This window comes from Durio zibethinus, chromosome 26 (assembly GCF_047325235.1).
Source record: "Durio zibethinus cultivar Kanyao isolate XHJ-2024 chromosome 26, ASM4732523v1, whole genome shotgun sequence".
Lineage (NCBI taxonomy): Eukaryota > Viridiplantae > Streptophyta > Magnoliopsida > Malvales > Malvaceae > Durio > Durio zibethinus.
The window spans coordinates 17260160-17285743 of record NC_143187.1 but is presented as its reverse complement, the minus strand read 5'-3'; the positions used below and the strand labels follow the sequence as shown (position 1 = coordinate 17285743).

The following is a 25584-nucleotide window of genomic DNA, read 5'->3' as shown; positions in this document are numbered from 1 at the left end:
ATTTGTCCGAATATAATTAAGACGTTATAATTTCTGTACTTAGTATTATCTATATTTACAATCTTTTTGGGAATGATATTTACTTACTATTTGTACGATTTGTGCGTTTGCAGAATTTCAATCAATCAAAAATTTCAATTTTTATTTTGATTTGATAGCCTAATTATATTGTATGTATTTTATATATACTTTGGACATGTCGCTATTAAAATTACCAAATAAGAAGTCAACTAAGATACCAACATGTGAATATATTATTTTTAAATAAAAAAATAAATTAATTATTTTCTCTTATTTTCTTCTATTTTTCTCTCTCTACCTCTTCGCTTTTTCTTTATTTCTCTTATTCAATTTAGAGCAATCTTGAAAAATTTAGAACCCAATGTTAAACCAACACCTTTGGCCTCAAAATGTAAGCAACTTTCATGTCCTAATTGGCAACTATTATTACCACCCCTCAACCATTATCCAAACTCCACTAGAAATTCTCTATACAACATTCAAAAACTTAAGCCATTGTTTTTGGTAACCCCACTTAAAGGCCTTGTCACCACTAGTTCTCCACCATAATTACCTTATACCAAAATTCAATCTAAATGATACCCTAGACTCACACCCAAAAATACCCAAAATTCAACTGACCATACCATAATTTCTAAAATAAAAAATTTGCAAATAGACATAAGAAAAAAATCATACATAGTTGAAATGTAAGAAAGCCAATGAGATTGTTTCTTACTAAAAAGGAAATGACAAAATCAATCTCTACAATTTAAGACTCATGAAATAGGAAGCTTGATTGCTCTTATCATTGTAGATTTCCCATAATCAAGCTTTTGGGTGTTCTTTTTCATGAATCGATGGCAAAATAGTTGCTTTTAATGAGATACCAAAAGCAAGTGGTGCTTTTTATCTTAGGTACTTTGCTTTCTAGCCACTTTAAGAAAATGAGGATTGGTCACAATAGAAAAACAATAAGGCAGGTATAAGTTTTTTGAAAGAAAACTCGTAACTTTAAGTATATGTGGATTTAAGAGATTAACAAATGTTTTTGAGAAATCTATTTAAAGATTAAGAAAGATGAGGTCTGAGTTAAAGAGAAAGAAATAAGAATATTTAAGTTAAAAATAGAAAGAAAATGAAAAAAAAAAAAAAACTTAGAATTAAAAATTCCATATTATCTTAAAATTTACACATAATCTAAAATATATTGTGATTCTAATGAATCAATGTGTATGTATTAAATGTGTCAAATTTCATTTAAAAAATTTTTTATTGTTAAATTTTGAATAAATGTGTTTTTTAATTGTTAAAATTAAAAATTTAGATCTTGATTTAAACAATCTATAAAATGTTGAAAATTAATTGAACAATTAGTAAGAACTCAGATCAAACACTAATTATTAATAAATTTTAATATACTAAAAAGTTAATCCTAAAACTTTAACACAATCCAATTCTTAATTATATTAGGCTAATCATTTTTAACCCTAACAAAAGAAACTAACCTTTCGCATCCCATCTTTAATTCATCCTCATTATATAAAGATTACTTATTTTTTCCTTTTTTATCTCCTTTCAACCGAACAAACACCAAAACAAAAACACTAACAAAATTAAATTTGTTCATAGGTTGAGTCGGTTCAATTTTGATTAGTTTTTTTAATGATTTGTCAAAGGCTGAACTCATTCTGTCGGGCCTCAAGGAGCTTTTTTTTTTTTTTTTTTTTATTATTAAAATATTAATGTTTTAATATTTATAAATATATTCTAATAAAAATATGTTTTATTAAATCCAAATCGAATCAGGCCCGGGCTTGGAAATGCTTGTCCATCGGGCCGTGTCTACCACCCGACGTTGGACAAGTCGAGTCTACATTTCCTCCTCATTTTCCCGGCTGTTAGATTCTTTGACGAGCCAGATCTGCACTCAACGGTCAAAATTAGGGTTAGGGTAAAGTTTTCTTTTTAGCTGAAATTGGGTTTGATGCGATTTGGAAATTTGAAGAATTGATTGGCAGAGAAAAGCTCTGGATTTGTATATTAACTTTTATGGTGTGTAGTGTATAGATATAGGTACATAGATAAGATGGATGGGATACATAGGAACAATGGCAGCATGCATATGGCTAGTGATGCACAACACCCAATGCATCATCATGTACACTATGAACATCATCATCATCATATCATGAATGGGGATGCGATGGTTGACGGTGATGATCATCATGATCCTCATCATCATCACCATCGTGATGTCGATGACAGTGTTGATGGTGAAGTAGCTGAGGGAGTAGAAGCAGGGGATCTGCCCTCGGATCACCCCGGGGCTCTTTCCGGTAACCAGGGCCCCGATAATGGCAACCAGCTTACTCTGTCTTTTCAGGGTCAAGTCTACGTCTACGACTCCGTGCCACCCGAAAAGGTCCAGCTCTCACTTCTTCTTCTCTTAGTGTTTCGCTGAACTTATTATTCTTGTTGCCTCTGCTAGTATGGTGGGAAAATTGAAATTATTTGTTTATGTGCGTCTGTTAGGTGTGTTTCCAACATAGTCTTGTTTATCTTGCTATATGTGTTAGATGTTTAAATTACTTCAATGAAATGTAACTATGAACATATAGCATTAGATATATCACTCCAATTGGCTGGAGAGGAGTAGGAGGAATGATGGAGGCTTTTCTCTGCTTCTTTGTTTAGAAGACAATCTGTACTTCGGAGGAATTCTTTTGTCAGAAAATTTAGTTTGCTGCTATGGAATATGAACTATTGCATTTAATTTTACTTTCTTTGATTTTAGTTTCCCCCTTTTCTTCATATAATCAGAAGGATAAGAGAAGAGAATTTCCATTTCTTTTCTGTTCTTTATTTTTCTCTCTTTTCTTTATTCAAAATAAGAAAATTAGCAAATGTGATCTGAAACTGTCTTAGGTTCACAAATTTGCAGCAAATGAGTCTTTTGTTTACTAACTAGGTCAGATTTTGAGATCTCATCAAATTAGCAAGCAATCGAGATGGCTAGATGGTATTGCTATCCATAACATGGGAACTGGTGTGCCAAATTTAACCGAGGATGTTGATTGCCTTATGATTTCATTTGACATACTAGGTGAGATGGGATAAGCTTACAGGACAAAATAAGATGTAAGGTGACAAGAGACTGCTGTCACATATCTGATTTGGGTTTCTATCTAGAGAGATAGATGTTAAGAAAGTCTGTGTAAATTGAAGAAAAATGGAGTAAAAATGAGGAGGGGAGGCAGAAGAAAATAGAAAGGGATGACAAGAGTTGGCAAGTGCCAGCCATGAAATATGATAAGTGGCTATAAACAGCTGCTGCACAATTACATGACTGTTGGAGCAAAAAATTTCAGCTGTTGGTAAATTTAAGAAGCCTTCTAGAAGAGAACTTGATGACAAATCATCAAAGGTAAAGGGTGTAAGATATTGATGACAAATCCGAAACCGTAAGGTATGCAAAATGGAGGTGCGGATGGGAAGATTTGGTTGCATTGCAACTTGTTATTTATTAGTGAGAGATGGTATTCTAGGTACATTCATAAACTAATTACACATAAGTCAATTTGCCAAAAAATTAGTCTTTATGATTACTAGTAATACCCACCTTTAGTTGTTAATTTTACTTAGTGGAATCTTTCCATTTTAATCTGCAAGACAAGATTGTTATAAGTACAAGGTAGAATCCTTAAAACTAGAGATCAATGGTGAGATAGAGTGGCAACAGGTTAACTAACTTTAATGATTGAAAGAATCTGTTTCATCTGCCTTTGCTGTTATGCAATCCAATAGGTCTTTCTAATTAGTGTTACAAATATGATCATTCAGTTAATTGCCAACTGTTTTAGGAATGAGCTGCTTAGAGAACCATAGGATCTGAGATTATTCTGACCAACCTATAACTGATATGACAAAGTTTTCTTTTAATTTCTTCAATATATCCTTTGTTACTAGCTTCTATGCTTCATTTTTTGGGGAATCACAATAAGGCGTGGATATATTTCTTTCCAAAAATTTTGATACTGAAGAATCAATACCAATAAAAGGCATCGAGAATTGCTAACTTGAAGAAGGATTTAAACCCATACACCCATGTAGAAAACTTAAAGAACAATTGTCCTTATTTCTTCTTGTTCCATCTACAATGAATGAGTACATCTAAATAAATAGGAACAGTGAAGTTCTTTTTTAGGAAACAGCTTACATGAAACAGAAAATAAAAAATAATAAAAGGAAGGAAAATTATTCTATTCTAGAATAGAAACAAATCCCTAAAAACTTGATAATCAGTATAGTTGACTAAATCAGAAGAGTAAATGAGAAATATTCCCAAAATAAATTAGGAAATCAAGCTGCACTAATGTAGGAGAATTGGATCTGCATTAATGTAGGAGAATCAGATTTCTACACTCCTCCTCAAGCTGGGTTATGAATGTTAATCATACTCAGCTTGGATTTCAAACTGTCAAAAATGCTTCGAGGAAGAGCTTTTGTTAGAATATTTGCAATTTGTGAACTTGTAGGGATATAGGCCAGTTTGATCGACCCATTTTCTATCTTTTCCTTTATGAAATGTCGGTCCAGCTCTCTGTGCTTGGTCCTATTATGATAAATAGGATTTTTGGCAATACTTATAGTAGCCTTATTGTTACAAAACAATGTCATAGATGTTACAGTTTGAACTTTTAATTCTCCAAGTAACCTCGTCAGCCAAATTTCTTCATAAATACCATGGGACATTGCTCTAAACTCAGCCTTGGCACTGCTCCTAGATACAACAGCTTGCTTTTTACTTCTTCAAGTGACCAAATTTCCCCAAACATAAGTGCAATATCCAGTAGCGGACCTTCTATCTGTTACTGATCCAGCCCATTCACTATCTGTGTACACCTCGACTGCCCTGTCCATTGACTTCTTAAAATATAGATCTTCACCAGAACTCTTCTTTAAGTACTGTAGACCTTCACTAGGACTCTTTTTTAAGTACTGTAGGATGCAATGAACAGCCTTAAGATGCTTCTTGATTGGATTATTCATGTATCTACTCACCATCACTACTGCAAACCCAATATCAAGTTGTGTGCGGGAGAGGTAAATACGCTTCCCAACTAGTCTTTGGTATCACCCTTTGTCAGTGAGAGAGCTTCCATTTTCACTTCCAATTTTATTAGTTAAATCCATGGGTGTATCGGCAGGTTTGCATCCAATCATGCCGGTTTCTTTAAGTAGATCAAGTACATACTTACGTTGAGACACTGATATTCCATTCTTAGACTGAGCCACTTCCATCCCAAGAAAATATTTAAGGAACCCCAAGTCTTTTATTTCAAACTCCTTTGCAAGGAGTTTCTTTAAATCATCTATTCTTTTTTTGTGGTCTCCAGTGATTATGATATCATCCACATAAACAATAAGAATAACTCTTTTTCCTTCATTAGTGAACTTAACAAGCATAGTATGGTCAGATTAACATTGAAGAAATCCATACCTCTTCATTGCCTTGGTCAACCGTTCAAACCAAGCTTGAGGAGACTGTTTAAGTCCATGCAAAGATTTTCAGAGTTTGCACACTTTGCCCATGTTGTCTTGCCTTTTGAAACCAAGGGGAATTTCCATGTAGACATCCTCCTCCAAGTCACCATTTAAGAATGCATTCTTGATATCAAGTTGGTGGAGAGGCCAATCCAAGTTGGCTGCTAGTGACAATAAAACTCTAATTGAATTGAGTTTGGCTACCGAAGCAAATTTCTCCTCGTAGTCTATCCTATAGGATTGAGTGAACCCTTTTACAACAAGTCTAGCTTTGAACCTGTTTATACTTCTATCTACATTGTGCTTTATTGTGAAAATCCACTTACATCCATCTGGGTTTTTTCCTTTGGGCAAATTTGAAATTTCCCATGCCCCATTTTTCTCTAGTGCCTTGATTTCTTCAAGAACTGCTACCTTCCAAGCAAGTTCGTTGAGGGCTTCTTGAATATTTTTTGGAATTTGTACATTGTCAAGGTTAATAGTCAAGGCTCAAAAGTTTGGATTTAACCTGTCATATGAGATGTATTTGTAGATAGGGTACCGGGTGCATGATCTTACACCATTTCTTAATGCAATAGGAATGTCAAGGTCACCAGTTGGTTCACAAGTTTCAGTTTTAGATTCAATAGGGACATTACCTGTGTTGGTTTCAGGTTCTTGGAGACTCAGATCAGGTTGATTTTTAGTGCTGGGCTATGTATAGTTGTCCACTTCTTCATGTGGTTTTTGCTTCCTTGAGTAGACTATCAGTTCTTTTGTTTTTTTCTTGCATAACCTTAGGGTTTGTAGAGTCAAGAGTTGTCTGAATAGGTTGGGTTTCGGAATCTGCATGGCTAATAGGTTGGGTAGGTTGAGAATCGGGTTTTGAATGGGTTGGTTGAGATTCTGGTTTTGAAGGAGTTGGTTGGGAAATTGGCAAGTCAACAGTTAAGAGTTGATATTCCTGAGTAGTATTCTCCCCCTGAGTATCATTCTTGCTATAGTATGGAAGATTCTCAAAGAAAGTGACATCCATAGAGCTTAGAATTTTTTTGTGATGGGTGAGTAACACCTATAGCCCTTTTGGTTTGGGGAATAACCAAGGAATATGCATTTTAAGGCTTTGGGATCAAGTTTGTTGTGGTTTTGTTGGCTAATAATGGAAGAGATCAATCGAGTTTGTGGGTAGGAAGCAAGGAGAGTTTGATAGGGTGTTTTAAAGCCAAGAACTCGAGAAGGCATTCGGTTAACCAAATAGGTTGCAATGAGGACAGCTTCTCCCTAAAAATATTTAGGCATATTGGAAGTCAACAAAAGGGATTTGGTCACTTCTATCAAATGTTTGTTTTTGTGTTTGGTAACCCCATTTTGTTGTGTAGTGTTAACGCAAGAGCTTTGATGGATAATGCCGTGATTGGTGAGGCAAGGGCCGAGAACATAGTTGAAGTATTCCCTTCCATTGTCAGTTTTTAGGACTTGGATTTTGGCTTGGAATTAGGGTTTGTACCATGCTATTGAAGTTTTGAAAGATTTGGCTAACCTCGGATTTTTCTTTCATAAGGAATACCCAAGTGAGTCGAGTATGATCATTGATGAATGTAACAAACCATCTAGAACTTGTGATATTGTTAAGTCTTGACGGCCCCAAATGTCACTATGAATCATTGAGAAAGGTTGAGATAATTTATAGGAAAGGCTAGGGTAGGTATTCCGAGTGTGCTTCGAAAGTTGACAAATTTCACATTGAAAATCTTTAGAGATGTTATTGAATAATGAGGGAAATAGCCTTTTTAGGTATGAAATATTTGGATGTCCTAATCTATATAATGCCATAACATGATAAGCTCATCCTTACTAGTACTAGAGGGTAAGGCTGTACAAGAGTTTTGTGGTCTCTTAAGTGCATCATCTTGAAGAAGGTGGAGCCTTGCACACATCCTAGCACTGCCAGTAATCCTCCCTGAGCCCAATTCCTTAAATTCACATAAGTTGGGAAAAAATTTAGTGACACAACATCTATCCTTCGTAAACTTACTGATGGAAAATAGGTTACAGCTTAAATTAGGGACATGGAGGATGGAGCGAGTTTTATATCTTTCGATACTACAATAGAACCTGTTCTTGCCACCTTTGAGAGGGAGCCATCAGCAATTTTTACAGTAGAACTATCATACCAGGATCTATTTGTGTTGAATAAGGATGCATCTCTAGTCATGTGATCTGATGCTTCTGAATCAACAATCCAAGATTGTGTATTTACTCGTTGAACATTTAAGGCATTTAGGAAATTACCTTTTTGTGCTAGTAAACTAGTTCCAAAGGTTGCAGACTTGTTTTGAAGGGTTGAAGCATCACCTCTTTGTGACTTTCCTCATGCCATGCCTCTGCAGAAAAAGAGTTCTTACTACTGCTAGCCATAATGGAAACTCGTGTGGTTACAGTGTAATGGTTTAGGCTGACTTGCTCTGATACCATGTAGAAAACTTAAAGAACAATTGTCCTTATTTCTTCTTATTCCATCTACAATGATGGAGTACATCTAAATAAATAGAAACAGTGAAGTTCCTTATTAAGAAACAACTTAGATGAAACAAAAAATAAAAAATAATAAAAGGAAAATTATTTTTTTCTAGAATAGAAACAAATCCCTAAAAACTTGACAATCAGAATAGTTGACTAAATCAGAAGAGTAAATGATGAATATTCCCAAAATAAATTAGGAAATCAAACTGCACTAATGTAGGAGAATCAAATTTCTACAACCCAAAAGCTCTGTCAAGGATAATTCTTACCCCTTAAATGTCCTACTTTTCTCTCTTTGAAAGAGAACACCCCACCATCCACTTGCCCCCACCTCCCCCCCCCCCCCTCCAAAGGAAGAATCAAATTTATTCCTTTTATAGTAACTGTACAAGCATGTGCACCCTGCCATGTTCACAGCTGCTGATGAGCTGAACTTGCAACAAGCTAGAAGACACCCAACATTTGCATAATCTAAGGATCATAACCATGCCGCCCAAGAGAAACTCAAGCAGAAGATAAGGAACCAACTCAATTGCTGGTTTGCAAATAATGCATCTATTAGGACTGATTCTCCTCTTAATTGGTGGTTAGCAATGGTGAATATCATCCGTTGATATTTACTGTACTATCCTAACCTAAAATTGGAATGTGACCAAAATAGTTGTCTGTAAGTGGGTTCTTAATTATTGTAGTTCCGTTAGTAACCATGCTGTGTGGAATATTTGGAACAAATCTGTTCAACTTAGGTTCATTACTTAGTTACAATTGGGAAATATGATTTCTCCTGAAAATTGTTTTTGTTTGAAAGCTGTTAGGTTATGAACATCGGAGACATGCAAAGGATGCTTATTGTAGGTTTTCTTTTGGTCTCTTTAACAAATGAACTCCAGAAGTTTTTTTTCATATTAATTTGTCTTTTGTCTTAATGACTTTCATGATAGAGAACAGTTCTGATCCTTCACGGCCATCTTCCACAGGTTCAAGCTGTGCTTTTATTATTGGGCGGGTGTGAAGTACCACCAACCATGCCTTCTATCCCTATAACTACTCAGAATAATAGGGTATGGATGGCTGGTCAAATTGGTTGCTTGATTTAATAATTTTTTTTTGGTTTTTTGCTGGATTTTCTAAGTAATCATTTAACCAGGGATTGCCTGGTACTCCACAACGGTTTAGTGTCCCACAGAGATTGGCCTCACTGCTTAGATTCCGTGAAAAGCGCAAAGAGCGGAATTTTGACAAGAAAATTCGTTACACTGTCCGTAAAGAGGTAGCACTAAGGTATGACAATTACCTTGATATGACTTATTTTGACATTTTCTTTGGTGCAAACTAATTTATAGTTGTGGAAGTGGAAGATATTCTCTAATTTTAAATATATATATCTAGCTCCACCAAAAAGGTGAAATTGAGAAGAAGTAAGTTGTAGTTATTAAAATTCAATTGAAGCTGAATCTATTTCATATTGAACTTTGGTGTCTTTTAAGTTAATATATTTCATGTTCTTATATGGGTAATTTGACATGAATAATCAGATTGCTTTTTCCTTAGACATTTGCTTTTTCTCTTTTTTTTTTTTTTTCCCTTTTCACTTTTACATATCTGTACGTATTCTAATTACACTAGGTTTCCACTTGAAGAGACTGGTTCATTTAGCTTGTAACCGTGGGAGTTGCCAGATACTCAAATATTATAGACTTGAAAGATGGATAAATTAGGCACTCCAATTTTTTTTTCTTGCCTTTTGTAGTCTGTATTTCTCACTATTTGTTTTATGAATCTAAGTTATCTGGTCCTCATTCGCAGAGGCACCTTACATATATTAAGGTCTTCTCTCGCTCTTGGATTTCACAAAATGCTCTAGAGATAATTTCCCAAGTTTCTATTAAGGTTTGCCCTGCCTTTACATTCATATAGGTGAGTTTCTTAAGGTTTTTCTACAACCTAGACGCCAATAGGTTTTGACTATGAAACTCTTTAAAAGTATAAAACTCAAACTCATGTTAATGCAGCATGCAATGTTTACACCATAATATTTATACCAAAGGGAGAATGGCTCAAGAAATTTATTGCACTAGGCTCTTCTGAATACTATCTTGTGTGACAAAGTGGCAGTTCAAGTCCACAAGATGCTAATCATTATGCATGTCATTTCTGTTCGCCATCTTCTTAATTTGAATTTTGCGGGGGATTGATAGTGATAACTCAATTTAATAGGTAAAATAATCCAAATTATTTATTGAATTAATAACTAAATGAATTTAATATTGAAAGATAGACTATCACTCTCCATAAACTTGTTAACTGGTGGCATGCATACTTTGCCACCCAAACTATGTGTCAAACTATATAAACTAATACCAACTAGTAACTTGTGTGTAAAATGCTACTTGGCAAACAAGTATGAAGCGAAGTGGCAACTAAGTGCCAGTTATTCTCTATTGGGTTATAAATAGCCTGACAGTGGTTCAATTAAATTGCAAGAGCATCACCTACTTTTGCCAAAATACTACTTTCCTTTCTTGTTCGGCTATTTCAAAGATTTCCCTTTTATTCAAATTTACTGTAAAATCTTATCATATATTGTACCTATGATTATAAGCTTGATCTAGTGAGATGTTAGACTATTCACTCAGTCTTTATAGTTCACGAGCAAGATTATGGAGGTCCCTAGTTGTTGAATTGTGGAAATAGGATGCCACCATAGCCTTGCATGCACTTGAGATATTGTGTATAGAGGGTGGATATCAATTTTAAAGACACCTTTTCCACCAAGCCTCCGCAATAAAGATAGGTTTTCTACTATATACTTTATGTTTGTCTATCAATCTTGTAGTACTAACTATATAATTAAGCTAAGTACAATAATTAGAGTATATAGTTGAAGACTTATCTTTGACCCCGAGGTCTAGTAGTACGTCAACTATTTTTCTTATTTAGATAATATTTTAAGCACATGCAAGGCTTCATTGGCATCTTTTCTTCAAGAGTCAACAATCGGTGATCCTTGTAACCATGTACAAGAACTAAAGAGATAAGATGAATTGTCTAAGATCTTATTAGCTCAATATTAGCTAAACTATATTATATAGTATAAATTGAGAAAGATATAGGCAAAGATTAATGGAAGGGAATAGTTTGAGTAGTTAGACATGTGGATAGCAAAAATTGTGACAATGATATAGGGAATTGTAAAATATCAAAATGACATAGGCAAAGATTAGTGGAGAAGGGAATTGTTTGAGTGACAAGTGGGTAGCTAAATCTAGTATGTTGGAGATGGACTAAGTTTGTCTAAGTGACAAAGGAATTTGATTGTGTTGGTCCAAATTGAGATATTTTTGCGATCTAAATCCTTTGGTATTTGATTTGGAACCCTAAAATTGGGAATCCAAAATTTTTGAACAAAGAACCCTACATCTAAACTTAAGAGTAAAAATGGGAATAAAAGGGAAAAGACTTAAGAGAGAAGAAGGGGAAGTAGAAATTGTGGAATTTCAGAAAGCATGAGAAGATTAAGGAGAGAAGACAAGAGGAAGAAAGGCAGAGAGATGTAGGGCAAACAAAGAGAGAGGTCAAATTATATTCATTCTTTTAAACCTAACACACATCTATAAAACATAAAAAGCCCATTTATGTTTCATGACTTAATATTTAAAAGCTCACTTATAATTTTATTAAAAAAAGCCCATTACGTTTTTAAAGGAAAAATCACTTTCGTACTTATTCAATATCGCTATTAAATTAAAATTAGTACTTATAATCACTTGTAAATTGTAATTAACAAAATCAAACTACAAGTGACGCAAGATTTATTTTACAATGCACCATTAATGAAATAGAATACCAACTAAACCTGTTGCTCCAATTGTACCTCAAATTAGCTAAATAATGTACCTCATTTTGTTCTAGTACTACAACCGAGACAAACCTACAACTGAGACATACCACGTGCCTTGTAACTATGAGCCAAACAAATCAAGGCTATTTATAGCCTATAGGAATCACCTTAATAACCAAATAAATCTAATATAAGTTCTTATTTTGTGACATATGGTCTTGGTGTCAAAGAATCTATATTGCTAGTTGGCGTGTGGCTCTCCATGTGTTAATGCCATTTTAATTTTCTTGTTATAGTTAACTTGAATTATCTGTAATAGTAAGAAATTTAACTTTGACTGTTAGAAATAATTATGGATGTTTAAACCATAGTTGTTAGGAATATGGTACGTCTAGGATTATGGCACAGGAGCAGGGACAACATGTTATTTAGCTAATTTTGTGGCATGAGGGGGTAGGTTTAGTTAGTTTGCTTCAGCCTCTCCTTATGTGCCTCCATCTTTCTACCGTTCTTCCTTTTGTCTTCTATCTCTTTTATAATCTTTCTTTCTGAAATTCTGGAATTTGTACTTACTCATGTTCTCTCTTTAATCTTTCCATTTTTCTTTTGAAGTATTTATGTTGTATTTCCCTTTGTTTTGAAAATTTGAATCCTAAATTTTAGGGATTCAGGAACGCACAAGTATTGCGATCTCAATTGCACAATCCAAATCATGATTCCCTAGGGCAAGGGTAGTGCGATCTTATTAACTGTTTTTAAACCATCAAAATGAGCTTGTAGTGTCAATTTGTTGATTGAAAGTATAGAAAACTAAAGAACATTTGTCCTTTTTTCTTATTATTTTTAGAATGAAGGAGTACATCCAAATAAATAGGAACAATGAAGTTCCTTATTAGAAAACAACTTACATGAAATAGAAAACAAAAATAATAAAAGGAAGGAGAATTATTCAATTCTAATATAGAAACAAATCCCTAAAAACTTGACAATTAGAATAGTTGACTAAATCAAAAGAATAAATGAGAAATATTCCCAAAATAAATTAGGAAACCAAACTACACTAATGGAGGAGAATCAGATTTCTGCACTTCCTCTCAAGCTGGGTTATGAATTTTAATCATACCCAGCTTGGATTTCATTTCATCAAAGATGCTTCTAGGAAGAGCTTTAGTTAGAATATCTGCAATTTGAGAACTTGTAGTGTTTGATCGACCCATTTTCTATCTTTTCCCTTATGGAATGTCAGTCCAGCTCTATGTGCTTGGTCCTATCATGATAAACAAGATTTTTGGCATACTTATAGTAGCCTTGTTGTCACAAAACAGTGTCATAGATGTCACAGTCTGAACTTTTAATTCTCCAAGTAACCTCATTAGCCAAATTCCTTCACAAATATCATGGGACATCGCTCTAAACTCAGCTTCAGCACTACTCCTAGATACAACAGCTTGGTTTTTACTTCTCCAAGTGACCAAATTGCACCAAACATAAGTGCAATATCCAGTAATAGACCTTCTATCTGTTATTGATCTAGCCTAGTCAGCATCTATGTACACCTTGACTGCCCTGTCCATTGACTTCTTAAAGTATCTACCTTCACTGGGACTCTTCTTTTAAGTACTGTAGGATGCGACGAACAGCCTTGAGGTGCTCCTTAGTTGGATTATTTATGTATCTACTCACCATCCCTACTACAAACCTGATATCAGGGCATGTGTGGGAAATGTAAATAAGCTTCCCAACCAGCCTTTGGTATCACCCTTTGTCCATGAGAGAGCTTCCATCTTCACTACCAATTTTATTAGTTGAGTCCATGGGTGTATCGGTAGGTTTGCATCCAGTCATGCCGGTTTCTTTAAGTAGATTAAGTACATACTTATGCTGAGACATTGAAATTCCATTCTTAGACCGAGCTACTTCCATCCCAAGGAAATATTTAAGGAACCCCAAGTCCTTTATTTCAAACTTAGAGCTTCCATCTTCACTACAAATTTTATTAGTTGAGTCCATGGGTGTATCGGCATGTTTGCATCCAGTCATGCCAGTTTCTTTAAGTAGATTAAGTACATACTTACGCTGAGACATTGATATTCCATTCTTAGACTGAGCCACTTCCATCGCAAGGAAATATTTAAGGAACCCTAAGTCCTTTATTTCAAACTCCTTTGTAAGGAGTTTCTTCAAATCATCTATTCTTTCCTTGTGGTCTCTGGTGATTATGGTATCATCCTCATAAACAATAAGAATGATTCTTTTTCCTTTATTAGTGAACTTAACAAACATAGTATGGTCAGATTGACATTGAAGGAATCCATACCTTTTCATTGCCTTGGTCAAAAGTTCAAACCAAGCCCGAGGAGACTGTTTAAGTCCACACAAAGATTTATGGAGTTTGCACACTTTTCCCATGTTGTCTTGGCGTTTGAAACCAGGGGTAATTTCCATGTAGATATCCTCCTCTAAGTCACCATTTAAGAATGCATTCTTGATGTCAAGTTCGTGGAGAGGCCAATCCAAGTTGGCTGCTAGTGACAATAGAACTCTGATTGAATTGAGTTTGGCTACTAGAGCAAATGCCTCATCGTAGTCTATCCCATAGGATTGAGTGAACCCTTTTGCAACAAGTCTAGCTTTGAACTTGATTATACTTCCATCTGCATTCTGCTTTATTGTGAAGATCCACTTACATCCAACCGGGTTTTTCCCTTTGGGCAAATTTGAAATTTCCTATGTCCCATTCTTCTCTAGTGCCTTGATTTCATCAAGAACTGCTGCCTTCTAATCTGGTTCATTGAGGGGCTTCCTGAATATTTTTTGGAATTTGCACATTGTCAAGTTTATTAGTAAAGGCTTGAAAGTTTGGATTTAACCTTTCATATGAGATATACTTGCAGATAGGGTATCTGGTGCATGATCTCACACCTTTTCTTAATGTAATAGGAATGTCAAGGTCACCAGCTAGCTCAAAAGTTTCAATTTCAGATTCAATAGGGACGTTACCTGTGTTAGTTTCAGGTTCTTAGAGACTCAAATCAGGTTGATTTTTAGTGCTTGGCTGTGTAGAGTTGTCCACTTCTTCTTGCATTTTTTGCTTCCTTGAGTAGACTATCAGTTCTTTTGTTTTTTCTTGCATAACCTTAGGTTTGAAGAGTTAAGAGATGTCTGAACAGGTTGGGTTTCAGAATCTGCATGGCTGATAGGTTGGGTTGGTTGAGAATCTGGTTTTGAAGGGCTTGGTTGGGAAATTGGCAAGTCAGCAGCTAAGAATTGATATTCCTGAGTAGTGTTCTCCCCCTAAATATCATTCTTGCTGTAGTATGGAAGATTCTCAAAGAAGGTGACATCCTTGGAGCTATAGAATTTTTTTGTGATGGGTTAGTAACACCTATAGCCCTTTTGGTTTGGGGAATAACCAAGGAAGATGCATTTTAAGGCTTTGGGATCACGCTTGCTATGGTTTTGTTGGCTAATATGAACAAAGGCAATGCAACCAAAGAGTTTGATGGGAATGGAATAGATCAACCGAGTTTGTGGGTAGGAATCAAGGACCAAGTTTGACAAGGTGTTTTAAGGCTAAGAACTCAAGAAGGCATTTAGTTAACCAAATAAGTTGCAGTTAGATCAGCTTCTTCCAAAAAAATGTTTAGGCACATTGGAAGTCAACAAGTGGGATTTGGTCACTTCTATCAAATGTCTGTTTTTACGCTCAACAACCCCATTTTGTTGTGGAGTATCAACGCAAGAGCTTGGGTGGAGAATGCCATGATTGGTGAGGTAAGGGTTGAGAATAGAGACGAAGTATTCCCTCCCATTGTCAGTTTTTAGGACTTGGATTTTGGCTTGGAATTGGGTTTGTATCATGCTATTGAAGTTTTGAAAGATTTGGCCAACCTCGGATTTTTCTTTCATAAGGAATACCCAAGTGAGTCGAGTATAATCATCGATGAATGTAACAAACCACCTAGAACCTATGATATTGTTAACTCTTAATGGTCCCCAAATGTCACTATGAATCATTGAGAAAGACTGAGATGATTTATAGGAAAGGCTAGGGATTTGAGTGTGCTTGGAAAGTTGACAAATTTCACACTGAAAATCTTTAGAGATTTTATTGAATAATGAGGGAAATAGCCTTTTTAGGTACAAAATATTTGGATGTCCTAATCTATAATGCCATAAAATGATAAGGTCATCCTTACTAGTGCTGGAGGCTAAGGTTGTACAAGAGTTTTGTGGTCTCTCAAGTGCATCATCTTGAAGAAGTAGAACCTGCACACGTCTTAGCACTGCTAATAATCCTCCCTGAGCACAATTCCTGAAATTCACACAAGTTGGGAAAAATTCAGTGGCACAACATCTATCTTTTGTAAGCTTATTGATGGAAAGTAGGTTACATCTTAAATTAGGGACACAACATCTATCTTTCATAAGCTTATTGATGGAAAGTAGGTTACATCTTAAATTGGGGACATGGAGGACTGAGTGTTATGTCTTTCGAAACTACAATAGAACCTGTTCCTACCACCTTTGAGAGAGAGCCATTAGCAATTTTTATAGCAAAACTATTATAGCAAGGTCTATATGTGTTGAATAAGGATGCAACTCCAATCATGTGAATTGATGCCCTTGAATCAACAATCCAAGATTATGTATTTCCCTATTGAATGCTTAAAAGTGTTTAGGAAATTACTTTTTTGTGCTGGGAAACTAGTTCCAAAGTTTGTAGACTTGTTTTGAAGGGTTTGTTGGAGAATCACCTTTTTTTGATTTTCCTTACACCATACCTCTGCAGAAGAAGAGTTCTCACTCCTGTTGGCCATAATGGAAACTCGTGAGGCTACAATCTAATGTTTCAGGCTGACTTGCTCTGATGCCATGTAGAAAACTTAAAGAACATTTGTCCTTTTTTCTTTTTATTATTTTTAGAATGAAGGAGTACATCCAAATAAATAGGAACAATGAAGGAGTACATCCAAATAAATAGGAATAGTGAAATTCCCTATTAGGAAACAACTTATATGAAGTAGAAAACAAAAACAATAAAACGAAGGGGAATTATTCTATTCTAAAATAGAAACAAATCTCTAAAAACTTTACAATTACAATAGTTGACTAAATTAGAAGAATAAATGAGAAATATTCCGAAAATAAATTAGGAAACCAAGCTACACTAACGTAGGAGAATCAGAGCTGCACTAATGTAGGAGAATCAGATTTCTACAGAAAGAGATGCTAAGGTTGATGTGATCGCAATATATGGTTGGTGGCATGTTGTACTCGTTGACGTCACCATTATATTCCATCGATATGAGTTAAGATCTTTAAAATTGTAGTTTTATACTTTTAACTTTTATATTTTATTTTTTTATAAAAATGGAATATTGACAGGGAATATGGACACGGTTGATGGAACTTGGAAAAATAATCTAGTTGATAGAAAAAAGGTTTCTTTGGCAAAGTGAAGTCTCAATAAACTGTTGCCAAGTTCATGAAACTTTTGAGACTTTGAGGAAACAATCTTGAGCAATTTAGCAAATCTAATAAAAAATCCTTCTTGGGGGAATTGAAAAGTTTTGCTGAATCTTAAACTTATGAACCTTTTGCTTAGAGCTTGATTGATCCTTAGTGCAGCAAAATGCCCTTGCTCTTGAATGAGCTTAAGGGACATCAGCGGAATGAATTCATTTACGAGTGACTTATGATGCACTTAAGGCATCTGTATGCTTGAAGGATTCATCCATAAACTTTCATGGTTAAGTTCATGACCTCATATTGATATGAGCCACAATGTTGCAGTGTTCTTTTGTTACAATATTGATAACTGTTCTTGTGTCACTGAAGCCATTTCTGGTCATGAACTGGGTCTAACATAAGTAATCAACAAATTAGAACTTCAATTTTTTTAGTCAAATGGTGTACTTTGCAGAATGTGGAAAACATTGTAAACTTGTGGCAATTTCATGTTAATGCAGTATGCTAAACTGAAGTTTGTGCATGTACCAAAAGGTCTCAATTGTCTTGAAGTTACAATTTGCATTATAGATCAGTTTGTCATCTTCTTTTAGTTTTTTTTTTGGGTATTTGAGTCTTGATCACTAAGACTAAGAGTCCAGCACACTACCAACAGACCACATAACCGTTGGCATCTTCTTTTGCTTTATGTTTATTATGTTTCTATGTTGTACAAAGTCAGTGTGCTTAATGAAAATTTTTTATTCTATTGGCATTTTAGGTTTCCTAGCTTTGCTGTTGATAATTTTTTTGTTGCTTTTTTGCAGGATGCAACGAAATAAAGGTCAATTCACATCTTTAAAGCCCAATGCTGATGATTCTGCATCAGCTGCCTCAAGCTGGGGCCCAAACCAGAGCTGGGTTGCAGATGGTAATGGATCACAAAATCAAGAGATTGTGTAAGTCAACTTAATCTAGTTGCCTATCAATGGTTACCTTAAATGGTAGACTTAATGAACAAGAAGATTATATTTTGATACCCAGAAAAGATAATCATGGAAAATAGAGAACTGAGAATATATGGGAATAAGGAAAATGGGGAAGAGAGGAGAAAGCCTTAAACTTGTAAGGGTTCGTTTGAGAACCATACTCAAATATGAGCTTCCCACAGTAATCTGAAATTTGACCAGTATCCGCTCTCTCAGAAAAGACTTGGTCCCAAGTTATTTGTAATCATTGTTCAATTATGATCTTAAATAAAATTAAAGCTAACCTAGGGGTTGTTTGGCCTAGTTGTAGCTTCTGTAAGAAGTATTGTTCAAGTAGAGTTGTTCTAGAAGTGTTCTAAAGAGAAGCTAAGATATCGTTTGAAAACTTGATGTAAAAGTGTCGTCAAATATGGAGAAGAAAGCCTTAAACTTGTAAGGGTTCGTTTGAGAACCATACTCAAATATGAGCTTCCCACAGTAATCTGAAATTTGAACAGTATACCCTCTATCAGAAAAGACTTGGTCCCAAGTTATTTGTAATCATTGTTCAATTATGATCTTAAATAAAATTAAAGCTAACCTAGGGGTTGTTTGGCCTAGTTGTAGCTTCTGTAACGAGTATTGTTCAAGTAGAGTTGTTCTAGAAGTGTTCTAAAGAGAAGCTAAGATATCGTTTGAAAACTTGATGTAAAAGTGTCGTCAAATATGGAAAACTATTTGATAGTATTTTTGTTTATTTTTAAAAAATTAAGAAAATAAAAGACTTGACTTTAAACTAAATCATAAGTTTTTACATGAAAGAAATAAATGAAACAAAGAAATATTTTTGTTAATTAGAAATTAAAAAACAAATATAATCAATAAAAATTGAACCAAATAAAAAAGATGCATGTAAAGTAATATATTTCTCCATAATTTTATGAACAATTTGAAGGGTAAAGTGAGAATGTAAAATATAATGCATTAAATATTTGTTGTACACATTAGCACTTTTTGAAGAAACTTTGATCTATAACCTCATCTAAAAGCCCAAATGGGCTTCCCATATAAGCTAAAAATTTAAAATTTTGAGAGCTAAACACCTTTTGCTTATGCTTTTGTAGTAGAACAGCTTTTCCATAAGCCCGCTCAAACTAGAAAATTGCATAATGCCTGAAAACGGGGACAAAATGTATAGCCCGTGATTCTGACTGAATCCTAAATCTGCCATGATTCAAATACTTTCACTCTCTTTTTTTCGATTTTTTAAGAAGATTGCAGATCCGAAAATAAGCTTAAACAGTGTTAATTGAATGGGATGAGCTTCCATATTAGCTTCTGCATGGTGTTCTATTTCTATTATGCATGGTGCAATGCAATCCTTGTTGTGGCATTACAATATCTTTTTTCTACATTTTCTTACTCTGGTCAACGGGGATTTTTTTTTATTGCATTTGGTAGTTGTCGACATTGTGGCATCAGTGAGAAATCTACACCAATGATGCGACGTGGACCTGAAGGGCCTAGGACACTTTGCAATGCTTGTGGACTTATGTGGGCAAACAAGGTGAATGCTTGGTTGTTTTTATATTGTGGTTCCACCCACCTTTAGTATTTGTTATTTCAAATAGTTCCTTGTGAAATTTTCCACCTCTAGACATTTAAATGGAATGGTTCTACACCTCTAGACTTTTATAGCTGGATGGGAAATTTTCCATGTTAGTAGTATGATAATGATCATTGTCACAACGTGTATAAGGGTTTTGTTAGCCAAAAATCATAGCGTGGCAGATGCCTCCAAGTTGATAGTAGTGTACTTAGACCTGCTATTTTAGTTTGCTTCAACAGGATAGCTAGAGATGATGACTTCTATAGAGGAGATTTGGAAAGTTCAAATTAATTAAATGCAGAAATGAATATCTGAAGTCTATGCAAGTTGAGCAGAAAACCATTGAGCTTGAGGATTGCATGTTTATAGATCATCTGATTAAGGTTATGTAGGTTATCCTAAGGAAAGTAGGATGCTTGTTGGTTATGTCTAGGCAAAATTCTGGGTGCCATTTCCTTTACAGTTGTTAAATTTATTGTTTGTGATATTGTAATAGGCTGGGCTGAGCTGGTGAAATAATTGTTCAAACAAAAATTGTTTGAATTATAGAGAAAGGTGACTCCTATCGTGACTCCTATTACTATAGTGGGTGTAATGCTGTCTCCAAGCCTATGTGATCTCAAAAAAATTTGATATTTTCATGCCTTTAGAGAAAATGAATAACTATTCATATTGAATCACTTTGTGCATGTCAATGAAAAAGGGGGAATTTTCTCTGCCTTATTAATCATTTCAACTTTCCTGTTCTTGTGAATTCTCTCTCTCTCTCTCTCTCTCTCTCTCTCTCTCTCTCTCTCTCTGTGGCCCTCTCTCTTGTTCTCTTTTCAGAGATTTCATCTGGGCTTTCATTTCTGTCAATTGAGTTCTTGTGTTGCACTATGATAGTTCCTTTTCAATCTCTTTTATGCAATTGTTGTATATGTTTGTTCTTTCCTTTTCTTTTGTTTTCCCCCCTTTAAAATTTGTGTTTGCATAACTTATGAACCTTAGGGAACTCTAAAGGACCTCTCTAAGGCAGCACCTCAAACTGGTCAAAGTTCTTCCTTAAGCAAGGATGGGGAGGTGAGTGAACCTAGTGATGGTTTTCCTCATTAGGAATATCCTATTTCGTTAAGAATTTATAAATTCTATGATATTCTGTTATAGATTTCTTAAGCTTCTTTTTTCACGCTCTTTTATGTGTCATCTGCAGAATGTAAAGTTTGAGGCTGACTAAGTGGTTAGGATAGCAGAAAATGCTAGTGGCTCGTCATGATTGCCATTTTGGCTTGTGTTGACATGTTGAGGAATTTAATAGGATGAAAGTAACATGAGAGTACTCATCTAATCTCATTTAGATGAGTTCATAAGGATTTGTATTTTGATGTATAATTCATGCTATTGAATTTAATTTGATATTCTGCTTTGGGTATTTTATTCACCCTTGACCAGACTGCCATGTCATTTTGAAGACCTCAAGTAAATTTGGGATAGACGGACAGTGCCATCCGTCCCCTTTGATTAGTGTAGTACTTGGTTTGAACATGTATCTTTAGAAATTAACTTATGACTGCATTTTTGGAGCGAAGAACTTTTTACTTTTCATCTTTCATTGTGGTTAAGGACTTAGGGTAGGGTGGGCAGAATAAATAGTTGAATTTTTTTTTTTTCTCATTTGACGCACACAAACATGGGGGTTAGAGTTGAGAACTTCCATTCAAATGGTAAAGTTGTCTAGAATAAACTGCAAAACAAGAACCATGGCCATTAAAGGTGAGTAAAATTGGTTGCGGCCATCTAGCTGGTTTCAAGACGACTTCTTGAAGTAGTTGATCGCTGACATTAGTACATTAACATCTGAATTAGTAGACTCCGGGTTCAGACTTTTTCCAAATATGAGTGAAGCCGCCTGTGAGGGCCGAAGTGTTGCTTTCATATTATGCCCAATTGTTCCTGTTCTTTTTACATCTGCTTTCTAGTGGCTTGGTGCTCCATTAATTTGATGAATTCCTTTCTAATCATCAGAAGCTTTTGCATACAACCTGTTCTGAGCTACAAAATATCTGAATGAAGCTGAGCTTGTGGAAAGGATCTGATCTGACCAGTATGAATCAGAACACTTTTGGCCTTGATTCATTTGAATATTCATGATAGCTTTGTCCATTTAACGGAGTGTATTTGGAATGTTGACGTTGATGGCTCCTTCCTTCTAGAATGATAAGGAATTTAATCGATGTAGTGTTGGCGAATTGAATGGAGGCTGGAGTTCGGTTTGACTTGAAAATTCAAGGTACGAAATTTAAGTCGAATTTTATTTTTAGAGTCATAATTTAATTGAATTGTTTGAATTTAGTTTGGTAAGCTCAAATCAAGTTCAGTAAAATTATAAATATTGACATTAAATATTATAATTTTATTATTTATCTTATATAAATTAAATATATTAAAAAATAAAAATTTGATTAGATTTATAAATTTCTTGAGTCGGATATTAAATTATTCAAATTTAAGTCAAATTTTCAATTAAATAACTTGAGTTTAAACTTAAACTCAGACAATGAATGAGTTGAATTAAAGTTTTTTATTTAAGTTTGGATGGCAGATGAGTAGTTTAATTTATTTACATTTGGATTGTTTAATATATAATTTAAAATTTAAAAATTATTATAATATACATTGACAGTAAATTTTTTAAAATTTATAGGTGGTAGTAGGGTTTATATGAGAAGCTTAAGGCGACCTACTCTGTGAATCCAATTTGACCTCACTTCCTTATATTATTCATGGTAGTTTCTACATTTGACAAGCTATTTTTTTTTTTTTAAAGAATTTTTATTTATCATTTAAAAAAATATAACAATAATCCAACCAAAGCATTCCTAGGACCATAAAATTTTAAAATTTCAATTGTTGATAGATAAAAAAAATAATAAAGATTAACATTAAATTTCTCAACAGATAACAATTTTTTATTGAATTTTATCATTATAATTTAATTAATTTTTTATTATACTTTAATTTAAATTTTTTTTTTATTTTATTACCAAGAAGTTTTTTATTTTCGTAATTCTTTATTGTCAAGTAAAAAAAAAATTCAAAATAACGGTCATAATGAACTCATGTTTATCATTATGTTATGTTTTATTTAAATAACCAACAAAATTAAAAGTATAATATTGAAATTCAATATAATCACACTATATGATAATAAATTTGCCCTTTATCCCGGAATAGCATCAAGATGTGAGTTTATAAATGGTTAAAATAATAACAAAAATTTTGAACTTCTTCATTCTTTTTAAAATTTCATTTTTAAATAAATTTTCTTATTTTTATTGTATTAAAATAAACTCTCTATTTTTTATTTATATTTAAATAAATTTTTATTTTAAATGAAAAATTGATTTATGTTAAGTTTTTTTTTTAAAATAAAAATTAGAAGTTAAAAATTTGTTTGAATACAAATTAAAAATTAAAAGTTTATTTGGGTACAAATTAAAGTTTAAAATTTTATTTCAGTGTAATAAAAGTATAATGATTTATTTAAATAAAAAAGTATCAAGATTTATTTAAATAAAATGACAAATTCAAAGGCTCTGTTTATATATATATATATAATTATTTTAGCCTTTATTGATACAATACGGAAACAAAAATTATTGCATAGTCCAAACAAAGCAAGAGAGGTATTATCATAACCCAAAATATTATTGATGAAGAAACTTAAAATACTTGAAACCCTCATTTAACACTTCAATTATGAAGGTTCCAGCTTAAATTTTTGTGGTTTCCAACTAGTTTGCCCAGTGACTGCGAAGGAGCCAACGTACATTTCATCAAGCATGACATGAGAGAGGTCAAGAGAAGCATCGATCAGTGGTTTTTTGGGCATTTTCATGTTTACAGGAGCCATTGTCACCCTCAGCTGAGATCCTTACTCTATACTTTGCTCCATTTTTCATCTCTGACCCCTGGAATGACCAATTATAACTAGTGTTGAGATTTTTGTCTCTATCAGTCCAATATCCAGCCTTGTCAGATACCAGAGAAATGAGAGAATTTATGTCAACACCTACATGATGGTGGTCGTTGGTATCATTGAATACTTGATTCTGGAAAACATCAAGTTCATTATATACCAAAAACATGGTTGTTGGGATTTGCATTGTAAGCACCTTGAAGGCAAACAGATGAAGACTAAGCCATGTTCAGTGAACTTGTTCACTTGACAAGAACCCGCATGTTAGCCTCTTGTATCCCTGTATTTTAACATATGACATCAATTGCTTACTTCACGAAATAAGAAACTTATCATGCACTAGTCTTTGCAGCAACATTGATGTCTGGTCTCAACATTGCGTCCATCAAGAACTACACTTAAGAATAAGGATATCTTAATTATAACCCTGTATATCTCTTGCAAGGCATTTTCATTCTTTGGGCTCCATCTCATTGCTACTCAAATAACTCTTTATATTCTCGTACTAATGATGAGAAAAGTCTTTTATCACTTATAGACAATTAATTAATTTGAGTAAGTAACAACGTATCTCTGACTATTTTTATTGGCTCTAGAACATACACTGACAAAAAGTTGTAGACTTTTTTTATTAATGAGAAAATATTATTACATCTATAAAAAGTCGACATAAGCATCATTTATTTTAATAGAATACAATTATACATTTTAATTTTTAAAAAAATCCTAATGAGTTAAATTATCCCATCAGCATGACATAAACATACAAGATGTTTATTTTATAATTTACCTGTAAAAAACCCAATCTAATAGTACTAAACCCAATCTAATAGAACTGGAAATAAATAAGATTTCAGATGGAAAAAAGTGTTCCAACTTGCTCTCAAGAAGAAGACTTGAGAGTCCGCAACGTAAAAAGAACCAAAATGGAGATTTCAAATCGTCTGACATTGAAAACAACCGAGGTTGAGTTGACACCTGCTCAACAACTTCCAAAACAACATGAAGCTTCCAGCGAAGTGAGTCCTAAAACGGTGATTATGGACCATAGAAGATTGTTTCCCCAAGGAATCCCAAACAACGGAAGCCTCGACACCAAACCCGAAAGTTAAAGGCAAAGCCAAGGTGGATAGAGAAGACCCGACACTGAATCTAAAAGATAAAAACAAAGCCAAAATGGTGGAACAACATGTGGCAGCGCCTCCCAAAAGCTAAAATTTCTGGCAATATTGAGCAAACGACTTCCATGCATTTAATGCGGGTTTTTTGAGTCACCCAAACAAAACTCTTCTAGTTCAACTACCCCTAAATTGAATCATGTGGACCCATCCTTGTCGTTCCAATTCTCAAGCCAACCAAGTAATTCTCTAAAAGCACCCCTTCTAAACATAACACCGCCACCAACTCCTCCTCCCTTAGACTCCAAGGAAAGTCTCCAAGAAATCTACTCAAACTTGGAATCGATGTTCATCCACTTGGGCGAAAAACAATCAAGATCACAAGGGCCATTTTGTGTTGATGCTGATGGGTTCTTAGGTGGTATTTGGCTCTTTTGGCAATCTGCTAAAGTCACAGTCAACATCTTGCAATACTTATATCAAGTTATTCATGCTACAGTTTAGCTAACCTCTAACTCTAACCTTTGTGTTCCTTATTCCTTGAATTAACCTTTCTTTGTTTTATGGATGCCATCTACTATATCTGCCTG

General features: G+C 34.1%; 1 protein-coding gene across 6 annotated transcripts; it reads left to right on the top strand.

Moving 5' to 3' along the window:
- Positions 1-1799: 1799 nt before the first annotated feature.
- Positions 1800-24325, top strand: LOC111275333 (GATA transcription factor 28-like). Of its 6 annotated transcripts, XR_016333951.1 has the most exons (9): positions 1800-2425; positions 9027-9110; positions 9197-9330; positions 18169-18300; positions 19771-19876; positions 20909-20980; positions 21923-22001; positions 22111-22187; positions 23696-24324. XR_016333951.1 is itself a non-coding variant. In XM_022860626.2 (7 exons), the coding sequence occupies exons 1-7, from the start codon at positions 2090-2092 to the stop codon at positions 21132-21134; spliced, it is 888 nt and encodes a 295-aa protein (XP_022716361.1). In that variant the 5' UTR covers positions 1802-2089; the 3' UTR covers positions 21135-21502. The 6 variants fall into 6 exon arrangements, 1 of the variants encoding a protein (XP_022716361.1); XR_016333952.1 differs by lacking the exon at positions 20909-20980 and having other exon boundaries at positions 23696-24325; XR_016333950.1 differs by having other exon boundaries at positions 1801-2425; positions 21923-22187; positions 23705-24324.
- The last annotated feature ends 1259 nt before the right edge of the window (positions 24326-25584 follow it).

Excerpts from the sequence above, each read along its gene's own strand:
- LOC111275333 (XM_022860626.2), top strand. The coding sequence starts at position 2,090 with ATGGATGGGATACATAGGAACAATGGCAGCATGCATATGGCTAGTGAT. Across the intron at positions 9,111-9,196 it reads TAACTACTCAGAATAATAGG|GGATTGCCTGGTACTCCACA; the intron begins GTATGGATGGCT and ends TCATTTAACCAG. Across the intron at positions 19,877-20,908 it reads GACTTATGTGGGCAAACAAG|GGAACTCTAAAGGACCTCTC; the intron begins GTGAATGCTTGG and ends TATGAACCTTAG.